The 27,312-nt window shown below is 41.3% G+C and overlaps 1 protein-coding gene across 2 annotated transcripts; it reads right to left on the bottom strand.

Moving 5' to 3' along the window:
- Window positions 1-3,322: 3,322 nt before the first annotated feature.
- Window positions 3,323-26,386, bottom strand: stag2b (STAG2 cohesin complex component b). 2 transcript variants are annotated; one of them, XM_069669387.1, is made up of 34 exons: window positions 26,360-26,386; window positions 24,074-24,201; window positions 23,914-23,995; window positions 23,600-23,743; window positions 23,400-23,496; window positions 23,133-23,209; window positions 22,755-22,959; window positions 21,706-21,857; window positions 20,644-20,717; window positions 20,409-20,532; window positions 19,759-19,857; window positions 19,488-19,567; window positions 19,210-19,317; window positions 17,898-18,009; window positions 17,680-17,797; window positions 17,478-17,581; window positions 16,221-16,313; window positions 16,024-16,113; window positions 15,716-15,919; window positions 14,586-14,656; window positions 14,359-14,446; window positions 14,173-14,253; window positions 13,971-14,063; window positions 13,594-13,768; window positions 13,361-13,500; window positions 11,715-11,816; window positions 11,473-11,621; window positions 10,697-10,825; window positions 10,258-10,484; window positions 9,081-9,300; window positions 8,308-8,415; window positions 8,092-8,218; window positions 6,381-6,458; window positions 3,323-5,174 (listed from the first exon to the last, which is right to left on the bottom strand). In XM_069669387.1, the coding sequence occupies exons 2-34, from the start codon at window positions 24,115-24,117 to the stop codon at window positions 5,151-5,153; spliced, it is 3,819 nt and encodes a 1,272-aa protein (XP_069525488.1). In that variant the 5' UTR covers window positions 24,118-24,201; window positions 26,360-26,386; the 3' UTR covers window positions 3,323-5,150. The 2 variants fall into 2 exon arrangements, with proteins under 2 accessions (XP_069525488.1, XP_069525487.1); XM_069669386.1 differs by having other exon boundaries at window positions 26,226-26,385.
- Window positions 26,387-27,312: the final 926 nt, after the last annotated feature.

Here is a 27,312-nt window from a genome sequence, read left to right as displayed (position 1 = left end):
ACTCCCATTCGCCTCGGGTCAACCAAATATGCGTTTGAACGGCAGAGCGAGCTGGTACATATTTCCTGCGATGCAAAGTGGAGATACCGCTCAAATTTACAACCGTTTAAAGGCGGCTCTACGCGAGCTGAAAGGCCGCAGCCCTGCCGGTCATGAAACGGTTATAGAGACAAAATGTAACAAGTTAATGTTATGAGGAAATGCCTCAGCTCCAGGTGCTGGCTGGGGGGTCAGGGGTGAGAGGTGAGGGGTCACCCGCCACCCCTCAGGGCTCCCTGACCTCACAAGACTGATGAATGGTGTGCTAACAAGGACCAGCTCTCTCTTACTGTGTCTGCACTCTCTCTTCTCGTCTTTGACTGCCTCTAATTTTTTTCCCTTTTTCCCGACTCGCTCTCCCGGGGACTGATCTGGCAGCAGCAGAGTAGTAATACTTATACCTGCTGAACCTTTAAAGTACCTCACCATCTGTCGTCTCCCTTGGATTTATAATTATCATCATATCACATTCAAACTAGGCTCTGTCGCACTCTTACATAACCTAACCCCTATCTACCAGCGCATGCAATACTTAAGAATAGATTGAATAAATTATTATTGGGTGAGGTGTTAAATCTTGGCCAGCAATAGAAGTGCTCTCTTTCTAATGAGGCTTCCCTACCTCATCGCTGGCTTGTATCAGCACAGACGGGAAGAGGAAAAGCTAATCACAGGCACATGCACGGGCAGCTCGCCTACACATACACATGCAGACACACCCAGTGCATTCCCCCTGCACACTCACACACACATGCACAAATGGACATAGCGCAGATGTGGACATTTATCGTGCACACACCCACACCTTGGCCATTTGCACAGCCGTATCATGGAGCCAATTAAAGAGATGAGTCTTATTAGCCGAGGTGTCCTGGCCCTCGTTCATCACTGGGGTTTCCTGGCAGGGGCTGGTGACATGCAGGGCTCTCCGTCATCTTTATGGCGCCTGTCTCATCACGCCCTTATAAGACACTCATCCAAACTTTACTGAGACTCATGATTTAGCAGAGCTGGCTTGGCCCAGAATTACGTTCAGTCATCCGCAGGTCACCTTTGAATGAGCTTCAAGGGATTTGAAACCGCAAGCGTAGAAATGTAGGCTTCGTGTGGCGCGCTGCTTCCTCAGCAGCTTGCATGTTTTCAGAGTTTTTCTTCTAATTGAGAAACCATAATCTTGTTTTCTGTTTCTGCGAGGGGGAAAACCACTTTTCCTCCTCAGCGCCGAGCTCAGGCCCACAGGGAGAAGCGAAAGTGGCTCCCAAACAATGCTGTGAGGTGAGGAGAGAAGGTGTAGAGAATGAGATTCCAGGGTAACCCAGGGTAAATATCACCCTGCTCCCTGCTGAAAACAAGACTTGTTTTCTCGCTTCACAGGGTCGAATGCCCTGCTCAGACCTCGGGACCACCTGCGGCCCTGCTGATGACAGATTCCCTCCACACACTGGACCATCTCAGCCCTCAGTGTCAGAGAGAGACTAATCCTCCCGCTTCTGTCCTCTAAGTACAATAGCCCTGTCACTCGTTCACTCATTCAGCATACCTTCAGCCGCCCTGCCCGTGTGTCAATACCAAGTAAACCGACAGGAGGCAGACAGTAGGTTCCCACGGCGCTCTATTCATAGCTTTCCACAGGAATCTCTGACCTGTTCTGGCCTGTCTCCTGAAACCTGCTCCTCATAATGAAGGGCATTGATCCTTTTCTCATTTCACATTCACCTTGACATCTCTGTTACGGCCCACGGAGCGTCTCCTCTTAATCCAGAGGAGATTCTTTCCGTTTATTTGGTTACCAGATATTTTATTGGGTGTACAGCACATTGTTGGAGGGAAACAGTTTAGAAATGTCAAGGATGGGGTGTGCTGGAGTGCACGATGAGGCGCAGGGAGATGAGTCCGGACATGTAAGCGTCAGTGGCCTGGAAGTTGCTCTATCTGCGTGCGTGTGTGCCTGTGTTCCTAATCTGAAGTCCTGGTAAATTATTTGCCAGGGTCAGCTGCTTTCCTCTGCCCTTACAAGCCGAGGAGATTACAGCCAATGCTCTCATTGATGATTTATCCACGGAATTAAAAAGCTGTGATTTATCTTCTTGCAGAATCCTGGCTAAGTCTTGTCCTCCATGTACAAGAGCTCTTGCAAGAGTTGTAATCACTATCATGAAAGCGTGGATGCTTTAAATATAGATTCAAGGTGTTTTTAAACTGCCATGAAATTCCTTTTAAGATCCTGTAAGACTAGGCTCCTCAGTGAACTCTGCACATGTAAGTGTGAATCATGATTTGCCAGCCCTCCTTGACCCTCTTTGAGGTCTCAACACCAGCTAAACTGATAGGGCCTGTGGGTTATCAGGAGTAAATACAAGCTTGAAGCCCTGCAGAGGCCGAGGCTCTGATTTAAACTCAGCAGCCCTGACCTCGGCCTCACATCTTAACCCGCTAAACCCATGCAGATGCACTGCTGTGGGAAGCAATCATAAGAGAGAAAAGAGGGGAGAAATGGACAAAATGCGGACGCAAAAAAACTTGCATAAAGCTGCTTTGACAACAGCTTTACACCAACCTCATGTTCTCTTTGGTCCCTTTCTGCATGAAGACCCCTAACAGCGCGTTACAAAAAGGGCTGACAGCTCAGAAGACAATGAAGCAGGGCTGCCGAGGTAAGTGCTTTCCTGCACATTATTCTGACAGCCGACATGTGACAGGCAGACTGACGCACTGATAGATGAGCCTCTTCATGTATCACAGGCTGGACATGAAGGGGAGCTCTCCACAGCGTCCTATTCTAACACACCTGCATTGATCTGAGCTCCGCTTTATTAATCATGCACTTAACACAGAAGTCTGCGCTGCTTTCATCCTTTCTTCTGCTACCTCATATCCTCACTTTTATCATTACAGCAACTATGGCACTCTTTGTTTCCGCAGAACAAGACGTTGCTTGCGCGTGGATGGGCCCTTTTGATAGTCGACACAAATGTAAAAGCTGTCGCATACAGAGATGTGTGCACTGAAGATTTAGAGTGCCTGGAAATGCATATTCATAGCTTTTAGAGGAAAGTATGACACCATGTACAGTAATAGTGGCAGCGTTGTGGGGATGGGTATTTGTCTTGGACTATACTGCCCCCTTGAGCCATTCAAGTGTAACCCAAACTCTTTTGTTTAAACCTTCAATCCACATTTAAAGTGCAAAGGTTGAACCACAACGTATGGCACACTGTGCAGCCTGGATCTGATTATTAGTCGTAGTTGGGTCATTGTGGTTCAAAGTAAAAAGTAGCACAGATGAAATGTGTTGATTTTTATTCAAAAGTTACTGTCTCCAGACAAGTACAAATCAGAAAACAGAGTGACTGAAAGAGGATGGGATAATAGACAACAACTTAGAGTGTAGGCAAGAGTGCAGAAAAAATAAAACACAGAAATGGCCAAAAGGAAGGAAAAAAATTAAATTTTGTATATATACACATGATCTAATAAGAATTTATACCAATGTAGTGGTAAGTAACAAACAATAAACAGTACTTTTTCCTTAAAAGAATTTTCTTTTTTACTTACATAAAATAATTAGGCAAAACACATATAGGCTGTTCATCTACTTTATCACATTACATCTGACCACCTCATGTTTCATGTTCTAAAGAAGCCAATTATCCACCTTTAAACATGACCGATCCTCTGACATGGAAGATTACTGTGAGAGAAGGTGACCTTCACAAGCATGTTTAAGGCTTAAGCATGGAATGACTACAAAATAACAACCTCAGTAGACAAAACATTTCATTAAAACTTGTGTGTGACAAATATATGTCAAAATCTAAGCTTTGTCTAGCTGCCACAGCGCTGCTGAATAACTCATCTTCAGTATTGTCTGAATGACTACCTTTAACGTTTAACATTTGAAATCTTTAAGTATTTTGTGACAGGACTTTTTTTTAATGTTGAGAAAACCTTAAAGCTGAATTTCACAAGTCTTTTCATTAGTTTTATCCAAACTAATTTACATGTAGGAAAAAAGGTAGAAACCCGAAGACATTATCAAGACAAAAAGAAAAAAAAAAACGTAAAAATACAAATTTAAAAATCTTCCTTGATGCATGGCTTCACATGCTTTCATTTTTTGTTTTACTTACACATTTCTCAAACTTTGTGACTGAAGGTTGAAAAGTCTAAAATAAGAAAACAAAAAGCACATATATAAAATCAGCACCGATTCATATATAACTTTTATTTAAAATGTAGATACCCATTTCAACATTATGCTGCTGGATTTTAAAGAGAAAGAGATGTGTAATTCTTTGACCGAGCCGCTTTCTGCCAGAGCCCACACAGTGGCACCACTGGGACAAGAATCTGCTCGCTGTTGGGGAGGGGGCACTTTTCTCTACTGGTAGATGGTGGTTAAGGAGTGGTCCAAATCTTGGGGTAAGCTCTGGGACTTACTGCTTTAACAGTGTGGAGCGTTCAGGGGACTCTGGGAATCTTCACAGCATAAAGGGATCATGACTGATTCTATGTGACGTCTCACCATCTTAACCACCAGTGGTTTTCAGGACCTTAAATTTGGCCCAACAACAGGGAAAAGAAACTTAGAGGGAGGAAAAAAAAAAAAAAAAAGAGCACAGAAACATAAAGACCTCCATCCACTTGGCTAACACAGTACAAGCAAGCTACTACAGTCTGTTTATAAATTACTACTTCACACCTGGTAACTTACTACAATTGTAAAAAGGGTTAGACATAAACAAAAATGTTTCTTAAGTTAAACACACCAATTCATCCCCGTTTAAAAAAAGGAAAGGAGAAAAAAAAGCTATTATGGATTTTTCTTCAGACATGTCTCATCTCTAATAGGTTTGGAAGTGGCCTGTTACACTATTTCTGAACAGGAAGAGCTTACCCAAGATTATAAAAGTAAATATTTGAAACAAAGTCCTCTCTGAGCAAGCAACACTGAGTGTGGGTTGTCGTTGGTCCACGTGGAGTACAAGCCAGATTTTTTTTATGTTTTGTTTTTTCTTACAGAAAACACTTCTGTTTTCGCATCTAAAATTCTCTTTAAATACAAAGCGCCTCTTCTGTTGTCCCAGCGTCAAAATCATCTGGATATTAGCTTAAAACATGGACACCCCAAGGACCTGGAAGAAACAAAACACAGGCTTTAATAACCAGTTGGATTTTCAATATCAAAGAAACTTGCAGGCATACGACACGCTGATATTGGAAAACTTATGCATGTGAGGATGAATAGTAGGAAACTTTACATGAATAATGGCCTAAGTGTGTTAGACAACTATTTGCTACCGGAAATTTAATTTATATTATCAAGCTATGATTAACTTAATAATCTGCAGTTAAGTTAAGTTCATTTTTGTCCAACCAACTGGTCGGGTCAGCTGACATCCAGGGTGCCAGAGTGTCTCCTTGGTGGTTACTGTTGCTGCCAAACAAGTCATACTATTTTCTGTGATTGTCTCAAAACAGAAAGAAACGTCTCAACCTTTTTAAAATCACACTGCACTGAATGCATCCGACTGTCTGCTGTTTCAAATAAAATCTCATTCACATCCACATCAATACTAACGCTGTGTTTTCAGAGCGGAAAAAGGATCTGAGGCAGACTTGTTCTGAGCACGGGTGCAGCGAGTTGTGTCAAGTGGTAAAAGCTGAACAGCTAAGTGTTCTGTGTTTTTACTCCGGAAAAAGCTTAATGGAACAAGACGCAAAGTGTTTGAGGAAAAAACTGTTTTCTGCTGTAATGTTTTTTGTGACAATGAAATAAAAAGTTGACACAAAACACCCACACATTTTTCTCTGATCTATTCTGAGAGAGTGTCTGAGGAACGTTGCATTTCACAGCACAGTGTAAGAACAAATACCCAGTCTTAAGGTTGGGACATGTTAAAACAAGAATTTATGGCCAGCAGTGCACACTGAAATAAATTCAGTTTGGCATGTTTACACAGGCAAACATTGTGCTTTTGCAATTGAAAAAATTCCTGTTTGGCCACAGTGCATGCAGGCTGGTCATCTGAACTTGTCCTCATGTTTCACGCAGCCTCACTGAGCGCCCCAAATACAACACGCTTACAAGTGGTCCATGTAATGTGACTGATGGCGAGCCATCTCTTCTCGATCTACGTCCATAGAGTTATACTAATTTTAGTCCAACTCTGTTTGTTTTGAGGAAATCACAAGTTGTGTCAGCTCTCATTGTGCCTCACAGGCTCCTCCAGCTGGCCCCTACACAAACACACCTGCAGTCTCCATGAGAGTACTGGCATTTGTTTGTGGCACTACATATGTAGATGAAACAGTGTAAGTGAGGGGAGATGGCTCTTTACCGATTCATCCATGATAGAAGCAGGGTCGAAGTAGTCTGGCTTGAGCTCAGACCTCTCCCGGCGGTTTTTAGAGGGTGGCTGAAAGAGAGAAAAAAACATAAAACATAAAACACAACAATCTTTACCCATACTTAAAATGAATGATACAGGGGGAAAACAGAAGTACAATGTGATAACATGGATTTTGGAAACATATGTTACAATATTTAAAAGGAAAAAGTTAAATTCCAGAAATTATTTGCAGCACTGGACTGCTGCAGCTCAATTTAGAGAGAAACGTGTCCACATTTAAAGAATGAATAAAATGAAAGTAGGCCAGTTCTTCGGCTTTCTGGTTTATTCAACGTGACATGTGGAGCCTTTCACATGGAGAAGCAGCGCACGCGCAAGCATCTAAAATAGACATTTGTCTTTGATAAAATTATGTTCTGGCTTTCACTTAGAATACATGGTTCTGTGGTGTTGGCCTAAATGATCAAAGAAATTAGTCATGTTGCCTGATGTTGTACCAACAGTTGCAAGACGCTGTCAACAACAGTACACATTTCATCATCTTTTAAAAACCAAAAGCGAGACGTATCCTTCCACATCGCCAACAACCCCGTTTGATGATTTCCTATGTCTTCATTTTGGAGTTAGATGCAATAATGCTCACAAGCTGCTCATTAGCAATCGTTGCATGCTAAACAATTCAGTCTTCCCTTACAGTAACGGACTGTTTATTCCCCATGCCGACAGAGTGAATGCATGCAAAGCAGTCGACAATATGTAATTAAATCAGGAGAGATTCTGGTCTTTGTCATAAAGAAGTTGATTCTGTTGGTTAAGCTGAATAGAAAAAAACAAAAGAAACTGCCTACAGGGATGGACAACTCTACAAACTATTGAGCCATTAAACCATGGAAAAGACAGACTGCGGTATTTTGCTAGGGATGCTAAGATTACTGGCATTGACAAGAAATTACTTAATGTTGGTCTTTAAAACAACCAGCCATGAAGATTATTCAAATAAAAAACATCACAAAAAACACACCACATCATATGTTTTCACTGACTAATCTCAACCATATTGGTTTCTGAGGCAGTTACAACCCAGTCAGGCAAGCAGGATCTTTGGGCAGCCAGCGGCCTGAGAAACTGCGATGCTGTGAGATGCTGTTAACCAACAGGGCTTAATGAGACCCTTTTGAAGCAAAAAAAGATGTTCTTACATGTTTGCCCTCTGAGTAATCCAGAATTAAATTATATTTCAAACAGTTGTTTCTTGCCTCATGACATTGCAGTCCTTGTAGCAACTGTAAAATAATCAGACCATGCTGAGTCCCCAGATGTAGCATCTGGCCCTACTGTCCTAATACCAGATGTTACATTAGTAAGAAAAAAAGAAAAGAAAATAAGAGCAACTAATGTTTCCATGTTTCCTCTTAATGGATATTTAGTTGGTGTTTAAAAGAGATGAAAAAATGCCTCTTAGCTTGGTAAACGTATCTGCTGAGACAGTCTGAATTTCAGTAAGGCATGCAGGTGAGGGGAAGCAAAACAGGACACTGAAGTGGAACGGGTATCAAAATACAAACCTGAGTAGGAAACCACTGTTTTGTTTGTGCACTGAATGCAACATGCATTTAAAATAAAAACATTTGAATTATAATATATATCAAATTAAGTACAAACTCATAAACGCTTTTTTTCAATTGCATATGCTTCTTACCAGGTCAATGTCCATTGTGTCAAAGTCCATGCCTTCATTGAGGTCATCCATACGACCCTCAGATGACATCATCACATCCTCCACAATTGGCTCTTCATCCTCCTCCATAAGCCCAGTGCTGCGACGACTGCAAAAACAATAAAAAGAGACGGATTGAGTAAAAACCTCCTTTACAGATGCTCACAGGCGCCTCTGTGCGGGTGCGCGCCGTCTTACATTGCATGCTGCAGATTGGTCCTGAGCTTGGCGTAGTTCATGGCTCTTTCCTGCTGCTGGCGTGCCTCTTCTTGCTGTCTCTGAGCTAGCATCCACGACACCTGGGAACTAAAAGCACAAAAACAATTTAATAAGCAAATCCACATATTTTTTTATACAGTTGAACTACACAGATGTTGGCTCACTGGCCTAACGCCTATGAAAAGTCAGTTTGGAAGTATAAACTAGTCATTCACTGTCCCAGTAGGTCCAGTACTTGGCAGGCTGGTAAGTAAGAACATTTGCCACCGTTTGCCCTCAAAATTAATAGCATGCAAATGGAAAATTACATTGAACCCCGTCCTAATGTGTTTTGGCTCATATTCCAGGCCACTGATTCTTAGAGAATACATGATCTACTGAACTTAATGATGCTTCTGGATATGGGCCTAAATATATCTATAAAATCTTGTGGATGGAAGCATCAGGATGCGACGATATAACAGATTATTAATGAAAAGAAAATGGCCATCAAAGAGTTTCTGAAACGCTGGGGCAACAGTAGATGAGGAGGAGAAAAGTAAATGTTAAACTGTGAAAGCTAAAAGTGTAAAAATATAGCAAGGAAAGGGCCAAGGCAGGACTTAAAATATGCACAGCAAAGTTGTGTTTATTCACGTTTAAAAACATATCTTGTCTGTACTGATCTGTGACCTTCTGTGATGTCTAATGTATCAAACTGTGAACCGGCTGCACCGTTACACTTAAGGAATGCAACAGTCAAGCATGCATACTTGTAATCCATGGGTGTCTGGTGGTGCTGAGGCGTCTGTTGATGGTGCTGCGGGTGTTGGTGGGGCTGCTGCTGGTCGTGAGGGAGGGGGTAGACCCCCATGAAGCTGTCATCACGACCCCTCTTAGGGTCTCGCATGGCAGTGGAGGTGAGGTGGGGGGACGGCAACATGACTGGGGTCTGCATGCTCTGCTGCCACACCTCGCTGGTGCTGCTCTCCTCTGCAAAGGAAGGCCAAAGTGTTAGACTAACACATTCACAAATACTTGTATTGAGAGCAAGACATTTGCCATTTTAAGCATAAACCCTGAGCATATTGAGGACTGTCACTGGGTACGATATAAAAGTTTTCCAAAAGTTTTCAAAGCTCGTCTGTTTTTAAAAAGAAAGATGTATCGAGAGATAGCATGAAGTTGGTATAACTATTTCAAATACGACATTTTCAAAGGGTCGTGAAAAAGTATGAGATGAAAATGACTGAACAGTCACTGAGGTCTTTCATTTACATATTGTGTGGATATGAATTCACAATTAAGGAGAATATGCCAGAATAATCCAAATGTCAGAAAAACCAAGGCAACTAAAAATTACAAAGGAAATATCTGATAACCACTGCAGGCACCAATTTGACTTTGACTACACTATAATGTCAGCCTCGAGTGGAGCATCTCATGAACTGCTGTTTCCTCTCAGAGCATTGTGGGAAACGCCTTGTAACACTTCACGAGATCATGCTTGATCATGAGCAGGTCTTTAACAAACACAACGACATACAATCATACACAGACCTGGATTTAAATGAGGCTGTGTGACTGTAAGGAGCCGTGTGACTCTCTCCCACCATCTGCTGTTTAATCTCCTCACCCATCAGCTTGGCTGGCTGAGCCAGGCTAGTACGACCGCATTTGGGTTAATCTGGGCTCCAACTCTGCTTTTGTAACATCATGGCTGGGCTATAATGTAGGTGCTTCTCATGAAGACTTACTCCCAGTGTTTGTGCATTGGAATGTGTTCAGGAGTCTGAACTGATTGATGTTTTGCAGGTACCTGCATAATTGCGTAAAACTTTAGAACTAAAAGTCAATGCCAATTTTGGGAAAAACAAGAACGACAAAAAAGTTATTAACCCCGCTATTAAACCTTATAAATTATTCTGTTGATTCCTGAGAGTGCGATACCTTCGGGCAGCTTCCGTTTGGCTGCTGAAGTTCCAGCTGTAGCAGCAGGAGGCTTGGTCTTCTTGGAGCGGATTGAGGAGCCTCTGCTGGAGTAGCCACTCATCACAGACATGGTGTCGTCATCACCACCCGCCTGCAGGGAATTCCTGTAGGAGATGAGGGGAAGCCAGCAGTCCTCTCGCTGCAGTGCCATCTGGAACGTCATGAAGCGCTCCAGGTACATGTGGCTGGGGAGAAGCGGGAGGTCACATCGACAGAATGAACAAATTCATGCATACACGTGAAAAACGTAACATACAAAACCAGGTGCACATACCAACTTGAGGCCTCACATCAACCACTCACGCATCAGAAACACCAGTTGCACCAGTTGTCACAAACACCTGTTGCACTGAGACACTGAAGCCTCCCACCTGTCAGCTCAGTAGAAAAAACTTACACAGTCCTCTTGTCTTGTCTCATAAGCTTGGAGGAAAACTCGCTGAGGATGTCCAAGAAAGCCAGGTTGAGGGGAGGGCCTCCTTCTCCCTGGGGACTCGGATCCTTAAATGCAAACTCGATACCATCCCTAAAAGATGCACAGAGACGGAGAGGAAGAATAACTGTGAGCAGAGAAAGATAATTGTTCCATGGACAGTGTTGACCCAAACTGTACATCAAAACTCAACAAAAGACAATAGAAACAATACAATCCTAGTGATTTTAAGCATTTGTAAGCAGACATCTGTACTTATTTGCAAGTTACAATTTAAACACTAGGTTGAAACAATGCAGAATATTTACTCTAATGCCTGCTGCATACCCAGCATAACAAATATTATACTGTAACTATAGGATGCACAAGTGAAAGAAGTGACTGAACTGACACAGTAAATGTACGTGCATCAGCTTTTCATTGGGGTTTTATATTTAATAATCCACGCACGAGAATGAAGCAAATGTGTGTGTTTTCAAACACTCAATTAAAAAGAAACAACATGTGTCACTGGAAAAGGTCAAGGCTACATGAAAAATAATTGCATTTTAACAGCCGTAAGTAGCTTTTCTAAAATACTTTCAGTGCATGGGGAGAGGCAAAGTGCTACATAGTATCACTTAAGCCTCTCTTAAATCCAGAGGGCAAGAGGAATCACAGTATTTAAGGAGTCATTTGTCTAACGTGACAGTTTCCAGATGCAAGGCCAAAAATGAAAGAAGAGCAGGATGAAGCCTTACTTGTGAAGCATAGCGATGGCGTCTCTGGTCTTGACTTGGTCGAGGCCAAAGGTTAGTGAAAAACGACGGGCCAACTCTTTGATTCCACAGAATGCAGAGGAGGAGCGATCAAACCCATGACCCAGTTCAGACAGCATTTCATTGAAAAGCTAGCAGAGAGAGATGCACGGAACAATGGGTCAACAGTCTCTTGAAAATGAGACAAATAACTGTATGAATTCTTCATGAGTGTGCACACCGACCTGCTGCAAACTGAGGATGAGTGTCTTGGCACATTGGATCTTGTCGATTTGCCGAGTCTTACTCATTGTCTCCTTGATGATGTCACCGTAATCATTATAATACTGCAAAAGAAAAGAACATAACTCAGCATGAAGGATTATCTCTGTATATGTTCGCAGGGATTAAAGCGAGAAAAAAATCTTTTAACTGAATTTTATCCCCCCCGCAAGTTCCCAACAATAGCATTTAACGGCTGCAAAACAAAGTAGTAGTACATGTTAAATTCCTATGGGACAGCTTTAAGTCCAGCAAACTGTTAGTATTTTAGGGTGATTAGAAATATAAGTAAAAGTTGGCAGGGGGTCTGGGAGCTTTCTCCCCCAGGAGAAAAATCTGATGAAGCCTTTTAGAGTGTTTTGAATTTAGAATACTAGGACAAAACATCATATACTGTACAAATAAGTAACAGACTCGAACAAACACAGGTCTTTTACTTAATTAGCCTACAAGGAGTAATACGAACGTTACTGACAGAAGTTAAGGTACAAAAAATAAACGTCAGGGGTTAAAGGGCTCATTATGTAGAATGATATAGGGGCATATATTATAGGATTATAATTATTGAATTATGTTCATCACTTAGATGCTGCAGCGACTGAAGGCCTTTTTAATACATTAATCTATTTTATGTTACTTGTCACACTCTTGAATGGTTTGTGAATTGCCTCATTGTGACCAGTTAAGCTTTATTGATAATTTATTTATTCCTTATATTTTGTATTATTCTAAATGTGTGAAGTAACTTAATCTATCACGCAAATTTACTCTGGTAAAAAGTATTATTTATGCTTCTTAGATGTAGTTGAGTAACGTTAGGAGCAGCCTTTGAAGAAGAAAACAGGAATTCAGAAACTGAAGAAAATTATTAATAATTTGTTACTTTCATCAGTTTAGAATTGCCATGAAAGTAGCTCACGCTAATAAGAGGGTCGGCTCCTACAGTCTGCAGTGTTATGTTGCGTTACTCTGTAAGGCAGTGACTACTGTCCCGTATGCACGTCGTGTCGAAGTGAGTTCACCATCGGATGGTGTAAGCGAAGGGCTCCGCGGTAACGTTGTGTCTGCTCCAGCTGCAGGTAATCAACCTGGATTCATGGCAAACTCTGGCATGCGACGGGTATAATTCCCGTGTAAATAACTGTAGTTATAGCGCATAATGTTCCCTTTCAAAATAAAAGCTTACTATTCGCAGAGAAAAGTAGAGGATATCTCTAGAGGATGTTATATAGCAGACAAGATCAAAGCTCCGTTTGGCCCATACAAATGCCACAGATATCGAATAGTGAACTATTACGAAATGACTCACATTAATGACTTTTTGGGTATAAATGTTTTTTTCTTTTTCTTCATGTTATCCCCCTCCCACCACTGCTTTTCTCCCCCATCGGGTCTACACTGAATGCATACATGACCTCTGGATATGAATAAAATGATTCGATTGATGTAAATCCGTCGCAGCAACAGAGAACTTCAATCCCTGCGTTCACAGATTTACACTTCAATTCGCTCAATAACAAACGGGTCTAATAAAGTGTGTGACTCCTGCGTAGCCCTCCTTATAACACATTTACAGTGAATAACTCACATCTGTATTCTCTCAACTTACCCTCATGTACTGTTTAAAGATGTCAGCTCCAGTCTTCATTTCTACCACACAGTAGATAATCAGTTTACAGTAGGCAGCCAGGAGGTTTCTCCTCTTATGCAGAGCTTCGATCTTCACTGCTTCATCGTCCTGCTGCCCATCTGAGATGATAGGAAAAACAAGACACAAGTTCTACAGGGCTGCTTTGAAAAGACACCCTTGCCTATTGTAGTAGAGCATATTTGCATTTGTACCTGTGCTATTTGTGTCATCATCTTGGTCAATGAAGACGTGGTTCAGGATGAAGGAGAGCAGTTCAGACTGCAGCGAGTCCTCTGGGGAATAGACCAGGGGCTCCAGGTGCTCCCTGCCTCCGGACACCATCTGGTGACTGAAGATGAGCAGGAGATCACACAGGATGGTGAAGGCCTATCAGAGGAAGAGACGGGGGGACGGGGACAAAAAGTTAACTTTCAAGGTGCAATACAAAGAGTCTCTGTAAATCAAGTTTAAAGCTTGTTTTTGAGTATCATTACACACTCCCCCACACATAGCCATAAAAACAAGGACATGGATTGAAGTCACTTGTTCTACTACAACAGATTTGTTGTTTATTTTATGTCTGTGTCACCTGTTCTTTGACCGCTGTGTTGACGTTGGTGAGGTAGCGCTGACACATCATACAGAATGCCCTCATCTGCTTCCTCAGGGTCACCAGGTCGTCCTGATTAAAACAAAAATGCAGCAGTGCTTAACATTACATATACACCCATCTAATTATTCTAAACGCTGTGCAGAATAGGGCCATTAAAGTTGCCTTTCAGGGATCTCACCTTCCTGGAGCTGCCCTCAGAAGACTTGGCCAGATGCCATAAGATCACGTAGTGGGTACACTGCAGAGAGTGGATGACTATCTGCTCGCAACAGACAAACAATATATCAGTTAATATTAATCATTAGTCAAACATTTACCATTTGTTGAGTCCTCTGACGTCACTTAGTGCATCAGTATTATTAACCTGCTCTGGCATGTCTCCATTCTCTATGCCTGTGTTGAGAAGCTTGAAGTTGCTGGTGAAGAGGTCCCACCCCGACAGGTCATGAGCACTGCAAAAGATTTGATAGACGCAGCCGGTTTCAGACACATGTGCACAGAATCACTGGTAAATCATTGTTTGAATGGGAGAGGGTACAGGGGAGATGAGGTGTTAGGAGACATTTACTCCAGAAAGAATAGATTTCATACTTGTGAAATGCTGTGATCCTTTTTAGAGTTGACAAAACTTGATAAGCATCATCTTCATCTGCATCTTCACCCTGGAAAGAGAAATTAGGCAACTGTGTTAAATTTTACAGATCAACAGATACACAGATCATCTAAAACGGATACAAATGCAAGATTTAAGATTCCTCAGATAAAATTTATCTGATGAGCTTCATCATAGTGTTTGTTTTTCTGTCTCTCAAATAAAGAGTATGTCAACCCCGTACAGTATGTTCTGAGTATTTGAGAAAATTCAAACAAACACACTGCAATCCCTTTGTTTGATTCAGACCGGTAGAGTTTTTTAACAAATTAAATACAACCAATCAAAATAGCTTTCCACGCAACAGGCCAATCACAACAACTCTGTACAAACTAGTGTCGTCTAGCTTCCACGTGACTTGTGTCAGCGGCGTACGTGCAGAAGTTGTGTGTCAGTCAGGAGCTATGGGAACTTGCGTTCAATTACCTGTACCTCCTTTGCCGACAACGGCATATACTGCTAAAGAAGCAAAAAGAAGGAAGACAGTGGAGGAGAAAAAAAAGCTACAAAGAGAGCCCTAAATAAAAAGAGGGATCAGATGAGTGGGAGTGTAAGGGGCTGAAGAGCAAAGTGATGCAGAGGTTGCCCTGTTCCTTCTTGACAGGTAATGGTAGCTCTTACAGTAACAGCACTGAGCTCCAAAACCTAGAGGTAAAAAGGTGCTCCACACCAAGTCCACTGTAATTATAACTGTAGTAGTATTATGCCAGCAATAAAGCGTTTTTTTGGAATAAACAGGATTTCTCCTCTCGCTCTCCTTGCCTCTGTGCTGCAGAGAGACGGTGGGTTGCGCGGCACACACCAGTTGCAAAATGCGCGTGCATGTTTGGTGTCACTGTCACGTAAATTAAAAAAAATTTGAGGGAAAGGGTCTTTTTTGCACTTGAATTTGAGTTTGAATATATAACACCAATTTAGATGCTTATTCAAGGGGGCCAGAAGAAAGATTAAAGCAATGATACAAAACAACAAAAGGAAACAATAGATGTTGTAATGTTAAGCGTGTAGATGTTGCGTGTTGGATGGAAACCATACCATGAGTATAAACATAGTTTTTAGGAGTTCTGACCTCTTGTAGAAAATCCTCCAGTAGCCTGTTGAACTTGTCCACCAGCTCATCCAGCAACTGGGAGCGGGCAATGTCCACCCTGTTAAAGATTGTGAACTCCTCATTGCAGAGGGCGTGGTAAGTCTTGGAGCAGGCCTCCAAAACTTCAGTGTCTGTGTGCTTCTCCACAATTTCCCTGATCTGCCGCAGCAGAGACTCCAGGTGCTGGATTATAGGAAGAGAGTGAAAAATGTTCTCTTTAATTATCATATTAAACTAAGTGATCAATTTTCTTAATTGATTTGTACAGTTGTGTACGTGTTTCTTACCTTCTCCAGACGCCCTGTGGTATAAATTTCCAGGTCGAAGAACTGAGGCAGCTGCAACAAGTTCGTCACCTTCTCTGAATCCACAGCGTACTGAAGAACAAATATTCAACTTAATGATATTTTCTGATTAACTAACCATGTACAGCCCTTCATAGGATTGCTTATTGAGAACATACTGTAGAGTGGACGTAACAAACCTTGGCCAGTAGAGGGGGCAAAGCCACAGCAAACAGCTCTGTCATTCTGGTTCTGTCATCCAGCTGAGTCTTCTTCTCTTTTGCCGTCATCACCTGAACATAGTAAAATAGTGAGATGCATGCTCTCACACCTGCTGAGCATCCATGCATGCAAAAGATCTACTTTTAACATTTTATAAAGTTGAGCTTCCAACAGGCTATCTCTGATTAATTTTAACATCAGCTATATTTATATTTGCCATGTGCAGATTTTGTCACACTTGTGGAGATAAAGTTTACTAGTCCCATGTTTAAATTAATTCCTGAAAAAGCCTCAAGCCTTCAATGTAAAATTAAACACCGTCTGTCCATCATTTTAACATCTACTTTGAAAAGCCTTGTGAGATGAACCTTGGCCCTTTTTACACTGCGGTTCCGCCTCAGCGCCGTAACGAAGCTCCACCATCATGCAGCCTTTGCCATTTTACATTGAAATACACAACAGCGTAAAGCTGTCCCAGTGTGTGTTTTTACAAATCGCTCCAACGTTGTGGAAGCAAAACGTGCGCAAGGTGTTAACAAACGGCACCGGCTTCACACACATAAGGCGCTGTTCCGTCCTGCCGGCTCCACTCTTTACACTGACGCTGTTTCGCCTCTGTTATTACATCTGCTGCCGGCTCAGAGGTGGAATGACTTTGCCCCACCATTCCACCTCTGTGCATTTTACATAGAAGACGAAATGTAACCGAGGCATAATAACCCCGCCTTGTACATGCAGTGTAAAAGGGACTACTGACTTCAAAGTTGTAGAAAAAAATGGAAGCTCTGGGATCGGTTATTCAGCCAGGATCGCCAGGAGGTATCTGAATGGTAAGCTGAAATCTTGACAACGACTTGACTACAAGCTAGAGCAAGAAGGCCGCCTGAGGTGAATGACGGTGAATGACGGTGAATGACGATTGGTCGATAGCAGCGAAAGCAAGGTTCTACTTAGAAACCTGCAGCTGTTCTGAACGGCCCATTTCAGAGGCGACCTTTTTAAACATGTAATTCTGGAAAAACACGCAATTATGCAGTTTTCACTTTTTCACTGTGAACAGTAAACAACAAAAATGTGAAACCCATGAAAATATGTGAATATCCATTCTAAAGACATGGCCCCTTTAAGTACGTGTTGAACACAACTGTCATTATGACAATCTCAGAACATTCAGGTTCGTGTAAAAAGAAAACAGCCGAATCATCCACTACACAAAGCGTGATAGCCACTCTTACCCTCTTCCCTGTGCCTCTTCCAACAGGTGGGTGACATTCAGCAGCCTGGCGTACAGTGCACAGCATGATCTCAATCAAAGCTGTCTCTTGTCTGTCTGTAAGAGCTGCCAAAAAACCACAAAGCAATCAGCATGATCTATGTCCAGTTTGTGCTTTGAACAACATACAAGTGATGTAAGCCTGCAAGAAGGCAGGTCCATACCTTCCTCTCCTGGCAAAGGGTCATCTAGCAGTAAGCTGATCATACACTCCCAGTCCTTCAGTAGCTCTGCACCACATTCCCAGAGGGAGTCCACCAGGTACGCTGCATGCTCATGGAGCTAAGTAGAGATATTCAGGGATAAAAATAATTGATTATTCAACTGTTTAAATACCTTTACTAAAGACAGAGAAAGTCAAGGACATAGCTTGATCACATACCTCACTCTCCAGGAAGAAGAAGACAGTGGTCTTAATGAGGTTTGCATTGGGGCTTTGTCTGCCTCTTCTCTTGGGGGCACCTTCCTCCTCAGGTTCCCGCTGGCTAAAGAGTCTGAAAGAGAATATTAATCGTTAGTTGAGAATCAAACACATGCCACATAACCACAAACTGCATTTCTTGGAAGCAGCAAAGGGCCTGCTGAATTAAAACTCACTGACTGACTTTAACTTCCAACAGGGACGGGTTATTATAAGCAACTTTACAATGTTGATTTCTGAGTTTTAAATTGAATCGTTTTTTTATTTCCTCATGGGAAGTTAGACAACCAATTCAAAGAGAGTCCAAGTTTTGTTTGTATGCATGCAAAAGTAATTACCGTAATATTCAGTGTATAAGACGCATTTTAAATACATGTCTTAATCTAAAAAGTGGGCGGCGTCCTTTATCTGGTGTGACCAGTATAAAATGCAAAGATAGGTATTTTACCCAGATGATGGCGCTATGATCTAACTAAAGCTTCATCATGGACATGGGCATTTATGATCGCCAGTTCAGCCGCCACTCTCACAACAAGCAACTGTACTTTTACTGTAGCTCAACTACCTCTCCGGTAGCTAGCAGGATTGCAAACTCGACATAACGAAAACATATAGTAGGCTATAATTTGTGTGTGTTTTGACAGTGTTTTAAATGAAAATAAATTGAAATAGTGTTGAAATAACTTGTATAAACGTTTTTATTAATAAAAAGCTCTAGAAATCCTTTTCACCCCCTAAAAAAGACTGTGTCTTATATTCCAATGCGACTTATATTCCGGATTTTACAGTAATTTGTGTCTTTTTCATCAACCACATATTGATGTATGTTACATCAACACCTTGTCTCAAATACATCTTAAAAAGTATTTTCACACCAGGCTGAAAAGCAGAATTTTGATGCCCTTTCTGATTGAAAGTCTCAAGCCTGCTTTACTTCTGAACACCTGCAGCATCACTGAGAGGTGTTTTGGGGTTTTGTTGTTACTCTTTTTTGTGCCGGTAACATCCAAAAGTGATGCCATCTGGTCCATCTGTACTTCAGTGCAGCAAGTTTAAAGTTTAACTAGTGGTGGTCAGCAGACAAGGTTTCATGGGATGTTAAGCTACTCTTTACAATCTCATTGCCCATCCTACAAAACTATGATGAAAGCCCGTTTTTTTCTCCTCCTCACTAACCTGCCTCCCTAATTTTCCTAAAGCTACTCAATGCTTCTCTGTTCAGTGATACACATAGAGCATACTCTTATTAGTGACAAGTTTTTGTTTAACATACTTCTTGAAGAGGAACTCTCCAGCTGCAATGGCGACAGGTCTGTGTGCTGAGTAGACCAAGTGATAGACACTCTCACAGTCCTCTGGGGTCAACACCTCATCCGTACTACTGCAGAGACAAACCAAAAGAATCAGTCAACATGAGTTCAACAGCAGCACACATGTTCTAGATGTATTCTCAACGTGCCAATAAGGAAGTACAGACTACCTCCCACTGATATGTGGTGATAGTTGGTAATAAAACAGCATTATTAAATAGCATCAAGAACAGCCACTTACTTCAGGACTAGAGTGAGTAGTTTAATAGCTTGTACTGCGACGTCGTACTCTTTGTCAAGGGTCATGGAGACAATGCGATCCTGTGGAAAGAGAGAGACGACAGATTTAAAGAGTCATTTGGCAAAAATGACTCATTCGATAAGTTAAACTCTGTCAGTTCAATCAATATGTGTGTCCATAAAGCATCGGCTCAGCATTGGTTGTTGTGCAAGAAAGTGAAAGAATAAAGTTGAATTTGTTGTGTTCAAGTTGTCCAGCAGGTGGTGCTGACCTTAAAGCGGCTGGTGAAGAGTTCCAGTCTTGCATTGAGTTCTCTGTTGTAGTAGAGGCCCTGCAGAGCTGTCAGACACTTCAGACGTACTTCACCTTGCTGGAATAGAGAATGAGATAACAGACAGAGAAGAGTCATTGCAGTACAGTACGCTGAGTAAATAATGTATAATGTATGTATGTTCGAAAGTCAAGTTGAAAGTCGAGATGAAAAGCGTTCCGAAACTCATCAAAACTGAAAAACATACGCTTTTTTCTGTCCTGTCATTACAAAAATAACTGAAATAAAACAACCTTCAACCACAGGAAACTTTAGGAATAAAAAAGATGTACCTGTTTTTGTTTCCCACCAAGACCTGACACTTTAACACTGAAGTAACATCAGTTTTCAGTCCTGTGTTGTGAATTTTTGTGGCTACAATTGAGTCCCAAATTGTGTCTTGCACAGATGCTCACACCCATGTGGGTGTTGCCATTTTGGCTTATAAGACATCAAATATAATGTATTACGTTGTATTCACACTAATACGGTCCAGTTAGGAGGCATGTTCAAAAGAAAACTCTAAAAAAAAATTTTTTTTTTAACCATGGATGTGTAGTGGCTTTAAAGAAACTTAAAAAAAGTGCAGCCAAAAGGTTGCTGTGACCCACCTTATCATGCATTGTCCATCCCACATACTTCAGATAGCTGTCGTTGAGGAAGGCATCGCTATACAGTTTCATCCACACACCAATCTCTTCTATACAGATTGCCCTGATTTCTGCTATCGAATCACTGTGAAAACAAAAGATTTGTTAGACAAACAATGTTTCAAAGCAGGTTTAGCAACAAGTAAAAGTTATTATGTTTTATGATAGCTATATTAAACACAATGGGAGGTCATACCGATATCGATGAACAAACACTCCTTTGAATATTGCATTCATCATGTTTTCAATCTCGTCCTGATTTTCTTGGAGCTGAAATCAAAGCAGAACAAAAACATAAAGCATAACTGACAAGGCCTTGTTAACATTACAAGACATGTGTGACCGCCAACTACTCCATCATGCTGCGGTGCGACTGCACAGTGAACTAACAGATGGATGCCCAGTGGGGCCTGCTGTTATATAACCTAATAAACTGACAATGCTAGCTGAATAACACTCAGTACTAACACAGTCACTGCAGGTTTACCACCTACAGAGGTGTTGCAGGTCTAAAAATGGAACAGATTTATTGTCCCAAGCAAGAGTAGTTCACAAATATCTGCTCCAACACTTTGACTGGTTAGCTTGGGTTGCAGGGTGGCTGTGTGCAGAGGCCTTTCATGCTTTACCTGAAGGAAGTGGCATGTATGAGGAGGTAACTTTCAGGTTAGAAAATGTTAAGCTTTTGATCAATTCTGGTTACAATTAAAGTTCTTATTGAAATTTTGCTTCAATTCTTGTCATGAATTTAGTACAAAAATAAAGGCTGCCTTAAGACAGAAAGATCAATAATATGAGACAGATGCTGTGACTGATATTGTGTAAGACACTGTTAAATACTTCTTTTCAAAAGTTGGATTATGACTGCTCACATTTAATTCCGCACACAATCTTAAAACACTGCCTCGCTTGCAGTTTACTTAACTAAGAGGAAAGCAATTTGTTTGCATCATTACAGGCAAAATATCTTCTGAAAAACAGAAGTTGGTCTACGTAACAATCCGCTGTGTTGTTAGAAATGCTCTGACTCCACCGGTGGAGAATACTATCTGCTTCAATGCTGGTACCAGCGAAAAACAACATTTTCCTCAACTCTGTATGGGTGTTTATCACGGAAACAAAGAGCAAAGCAAACATATCGCAGTACCAGTTTGGAGCAGTCTGGAAAATTCCAGTGTATATCTTAATGAAAAAGACGTGTGTTAAGGTTTGAGGTGTATTAAACATAGACAGCAAATTTCCAATTGGTCGATCTTACCTCTTTGCGTTTCTGCAGGAGCAGCTCCAGCCTGTCATTTGCCCTTTTGGCCACCATTTTATTCCTCTCGGCCTCATACTGACGCTGGGTGTTGTCCATGTTGATGCTCAGGTTGAGAGCTACATTCACCAGGGCTGTCATCAGCTTCATTGCTGCCAAGAACACAACAAGTAACATTAAGATATAAAAAGATTATAAACTCTTTAATCTAATAACATGGCTTACAGCACAGAGTGTGCAAGTTTACCTGGATTGCCACTTTGTGTTTGTCTGTAGTGTCAAGGATGTGCTACATACGGTACTAGCTGACATGTAAACTTTACTGAACTGCATGGCACCACACAATAAAACAACATGTTTAAGGGCCTTCACCCTACAGGCCAATTAGATGTTGGAAATTAGAAAACCATTTATTTCTAACAGGGAGAAAATTATTTCGAAATATTTAAGAAATTAGATCTTGATACTCTGTGTACCGTCTCTCTGTGAAAAGCAGTAGAGCAACCCACAAAGCTTTGCAAACTATTGTGATGTTGAACTATTCCCTTTGGACCTGCTGTATTCTGTCTGTGACTGTTATTGTTCATTGCAAAACTCAATAAAAAAAAAGTTACACAAAAAAGAATAAATAAATAAAAAGAAAGAAAGAAGTAATTAGATCTTGGATGGTGCTATATCGGAAATTCTGTAGATCTAAAAACACTAAGAATATCGATCAATTCACTTTTGGCTAAATTAAGTATAAAGTTTACCTTGCCTGGGTCCAGTACGACCTGCTCTATGTGGTTCAAATAAGCTGAAATCTTATTCAAGATAAATGTGTTGGTCAGCTTTACTGACATAAAAATACTTGTACAGTTAAATAGAAATATTACTGAATAATGAACGTACGAGAGCCAAACCCTTGAAATACAAGTGAGCACTTTAATTAACCTTGATAAGCAAACACTGTCCAAGGGATACTGTGCCCCCAGAACCCTCCATGCTGGCTGTTTCCCAACCAGCTAACTACTCTATAACATTTAAGACACACACACACTTCATCTTACCTGCCAGTGTTGAGGTGTGTCTGAAGGCTCGGACTTGAGAGTCCGATAGACCGGTGAGAAGGGAGATGACTGTGTCCATCATGTACTCATCATAGATGATACTGTATTGACACTGGCGCACTAGCACCGCGATGAATTCACAAAAACTTGATTTGAACTTCTTCCACTGGGGTCCTGCTATGGTTAGAGGGTAGTCCCCGCTGTCCTACAGAGGCCACAGAGGGAAGAACATCAGTAAATGAAATGATGACAGGTGGTTTCAATTTAATTTGTTGTTATCGCCATCCTTTAAAAGGTAACACATATCTACTGTCCTTTGCAAATTAAATAATGTGTATGATGACTTTGATGATATTTTACTGGAAAAAGAGAAGTTACCTCATCAAATTCCTCTGTCATTCGTCGGATGATCTCAGAGTTCTGCATGTTGCGGAACATTTCTCCGCTGACAACACCTGATGATCACAGAGGGGTCAGAGAGACGACAATTTATTAAATATAAAGGGCAACTCGGGGAGGAGAGTGTACCAAATGTTTTGAGTGGATGTGAAGGACACAATCTGTAGGACAGATTCAAGTGTTTTGCAAAATGTGTGTAAAGGAGCCAAATATGAAATAGGATGACTGAAACAGGCACACACATACCTTTACATCCTGAGCACTGGATAAAGAAATTGATGAGATCTAGTAGCGCAACATCTCTGTCGTGTTTGTAAGACTCAATCCAGTCATCAACGACAGACTGCAGGATGATATGAATAAACAAATTTAAAAATCATCAAGTGTAAGGACTGAGAAAACAGATTGTTAAAACAGTGGCATGCCAGAGTCCTTGTCATTCCTACCTGCATTGCACTCCTGCCCAGTTTCACCACCTCGAACAGCATCATGTTTTCCATGCCATTCTCCTGATGATGGCCATTTATCCGGCCCGCTCCCTTCCCTCCTTTGCCTTTCTCCCCTGCTGCTTTCTTCCCCTTCTTTCCACCCTGGAACAGAAAAGAAGACAATAACAATTAGTGTGAGAATCACAAATTAGATTAAGCAAGTTATATAGAAAAGTTACAAATATCTCTAAGCAAAGGACAAAACATAGTGTTAATAAAGAACAATTTTCAAACCCAGACCAAGACCAGAGAGCCATTTGTGCTTTCTTTACCTTTCCCTTCGCTGGGCCTGCAATCCTTCCATCAAGATCCTCAGAAAAGTCTGTGTCTGAAGAGAATCGGGTGTCTGTATCGCTGAAGACAGGAGCAAATGTTAGAATTAGTCATCATATAAACATCAACCTTATAATAAAAGTGGAAGTAGGCACTTACTGAGTATAGGCGTACTCTGATGGTATTTCTGGTGCTGCTATCATTTCTGTAACATCTTCTGGACAACTTCAACTTATGACTGGCTTGAGATCCTCAGAAAATTCAACACAGAAGAGGTTGCATGTGACCTAGAATATAAAAGACAGTAATTTAGAGAGCTGAACCTACAGACCTATTAAGTATTTCAATACACAGGAAGAATAAATTATGCAAAAGCAAACATCAACCTTATGTGTGTTGATAGAAATGACATACTCTGTAGTAAGCAAATGTTTCTTTGATGCCGTTCAGAGAAAAAAAAAACTGTTTCACATGGTAACAGGGGGCGGACCCAAATGCCGCTGTCACGCTCAACTGTCTAGCCATTGGCTCCCTCTCTTTCTCCGCTCCCCCTGCTTTACGTTCAACGTCACGCAAGAACATTGAAGTGTCTTCCTCAATGGCCAAATATGGCACTGCCCTATCCGCCCCATACATATCTCGACCAATCAAAAGGCAGTACCAACATCAACAAGATACTGCAGGCCACAGAGAAACTGTGGCATGGTTGTGATGTGTAAATTAGTGGCACATACATCAAAAGAGAGAGCAGGAGTAACTTTGGAAACTATGATTCATACTTATTCCATAATTCAGAAACACATGTAAATGTTTCTTTATGGTCGATAAAGTAAATAAAAACACCCTGGCGAAAACTGTTCAGTCTTGAAAAGGGAAAATCTAAACTCCACCCCTCATTTACCCCCTCTGGGTGCAGTAGGTCGTCTTTCAGTCCCATTGCACGCAATGATGACACACTTGTGTGTCATTCTTTACTTGTAGCAGCATTTATGAGAAGTGAGTAAACTTTCAAGATAATAGTCTAATATGATTGGAAATCATTGATAGTCATAGGATCCTTTCTAACAAAATCCTGAACATAAAGGCCCACATGTGCATAATTGTAATCTTACAAAGCACACATTTTATGAATAATGATCGACGCACGTTCCTCACACAACGTAGACCCATGTAACACCATCTATATCAATAATGTAGTTACGACTTCGTGAGTTGTAACTTAAGAGATTTTTTATCGGTGCAAGTGTCTCTTATCGTGCCCATATCCTTGATAGTGAAGAAATTCTGCATGAGATGAAGCAGAGACTCTCTGGGTGTAGACTAAAAAAGTGGCGCCAAATCTGCCAGAGTATCTCATAAACTTGTTACTACGGAGTGAGAAATTGAGATTTTAAATTACACGGAATTCTTGAATCTAATAGTGAGCAGTCCTGAGAGTCAACTGTGCTTCAAACTACCGGCTCAGCTCTCTCCATTGACGCCGGCGCGGCTGCGCTTTCCGGCGGCTCCTGTCAAAATCGACGCCGGTGCGCCGCTAACGCTCGCGCCACAAGCTAAGCAACCGAGGGGTTGGCGTCTTTTCCTCGTCCGCTGGTTTAAATGTGATAAAGTAAACATGCACCACTTTACGCGAACAAACTGTGATCAACTTAGCAAGAAGGGCGTCAGGCATGCACCGTGCATTATCGTTTAAATTTGAGAACATGCCAGCATTTGTTAGCTCTACCGTACGAGGACCATAATAACAAAACAACGCAGCCGTACTGTAACAGCGCGTGCTAACATCGGCTTCTACACAATAACACCAGCCTCTCGCGTTTCCAGGTACAATAACTTACTGCTGTCAGAGAAGTCGTATCAAGTGCTTACTCGAAAATTAAGCATTAATCAAAGCGTGTACTGCAAATAACGAGCTGATAATAACTCCCAGCAGTTAGCTATGCTAACAGCTAATGCTAACGTTACCTAAAAAAACATCACGTCCTTGCGTCCTCCATCTTGCCTCGGGAGTTCCACTGCCGTATTGCATAAGCAACAAACACTTTGTTTACAAATATATAAAGTGCAACTAAGTCACTTGAAACAATAAAGCATTCCTTTCGGTTATAAAACAAATATTTTGCGGTGCTGTGCCAAAAATTCAGTTCGTTAGCTTGCTAAGTAGCCTCGTACCGCGAGCTAGCGGAGCGGCTTGGTTCAGCAGACCTCCGCGCTCTGGGCTCATCAGGAGCTAACAGGCTAGCGAGACGGCTAGCAAAATACAAATCAACTAACTTCCAGATAGCTCTCCGCCATTTTACAGCTAACTTACCTTGTTGTGAAATGTTGTCCCGGCAGGTTCCTAACTTTGACTATTCTTATACAGTCTCCGTCTGAATGCCTCAACAATTGTGAAAAAAAGAGTTTAAAAGTCGCGGTCAGAGGCGGTTTCGGACGTTCTCTCACCCCGCTCGCTCCGTAGTTCGGTTTGTTGTTTCGACGACCTGGGAGGAGGAAATCCTGGTGCAGAGCTGCCACCTAGCGGCCACAGCACCCGCCTTAGATACACCGTCGTGAGCTGACATCTAGTGGTGTATAAAAGGTACTACATCTCAAGACTGCTGCTCGAGTGCTTTCTGAAACGACAGGAGGAACTAAATAAAGTTAATTAGTATGAACAAATTCGGCAAAATACCGACTTACTTCCTTCTACTTTTTTCTTTTCCTTTTATTTTTTTTTTTAGATATAACTATAATGATTTCACTTGAACCAACACAACTTCATTCTTTTATATTAAACGTTCCCCATCTATGTAACTATAGTGAAATATACTCTGACATGCCTGCAAACTTCTCCCTTAAACATTACCAGGACATTAACAGTACTTGGGTTCTAATGCGACATAAAAATTTTCAGTGCCTTCAAACCTCATCTGATAAAAGTTAATTACAAATATAACTGTCAGTAAACATAGAGTAACTAATTAGTCAAATTCAACATTGTTTTACAAAGCTATACAAACCCTTTCTAAGTTGGTTATTTGGCAGAGTTGGTTTCCTCTAAACACCAAATCCAACCAGTTAATGTCACAATAATGCAAAATGTAATCAAAGAATAACATAATTCAGGTCCAATTCTTAAAGTATATTCACTATTGATGACACAACACATTTATGGATGGAATGGTAAATTTATTTCACACCACACAGAGTCATTTCAGGCCCTAAACCAAAGTCATTGTAGTCAGTTAGAAAGCAAATCTTACTTCTTAACAGAGCGGCAAACATTGAGAAAAATGAAATCTATTACATTAGGTACGGTAGACAAAAACAGATGAGTGGGTTACATGAGCATATGGAACTGACTGATTTTACAACCCATATCCACCTCAATTAAAAATGTCAAATGACCAAAATAA

This window comes from Semicossyphus pulcher, unplaced genomic scaffold, assembly GCF_022749685.1.
Source record: "Semicossyphus pulcher isolate SPU_LCO1_2020_fin unplaced genomic scaffold, fSemPul1.0.p SCAF_2, whole genome shotgun sequence".
Taxonomy (NCBI): domain Eukaryota; kingdom Metazoa; phylum Chordata; class Actinopteri; order Labriformes; family Labridae; genus Semicossyphus; species Semicossyphus pulcher.
Note: the sequence above shows the minus strand (reverse complement) of the source record. Positions and strands in the feature narration are given on the sequence as shown.

Excerpts from the sequence above, each read along its gene's own strand:
- stag2b (XM_069669387.1), bottom strand. The coding sequence starts at position 24,117 with ATGATAGCAGCACCAGAAATACCATCAGAGTACGCCTATACTCA. Across the intron at positions 23,210-23,399 it reads CCAGTGCTCAGGATGTAAAG|GTGTTGTCAGCGGAGAAATG; the intron begins GTATGTGTGTGC and ends TGTGATCATCAG. Across the intron at positions 11,622-11,714 it reads TCATCCTCAGTTTGCAGCAG|CTTTTCAATGAAATGCTGTC; the intron begins GTCGGTGTGCAC and ends TCTCTCTGCTAG.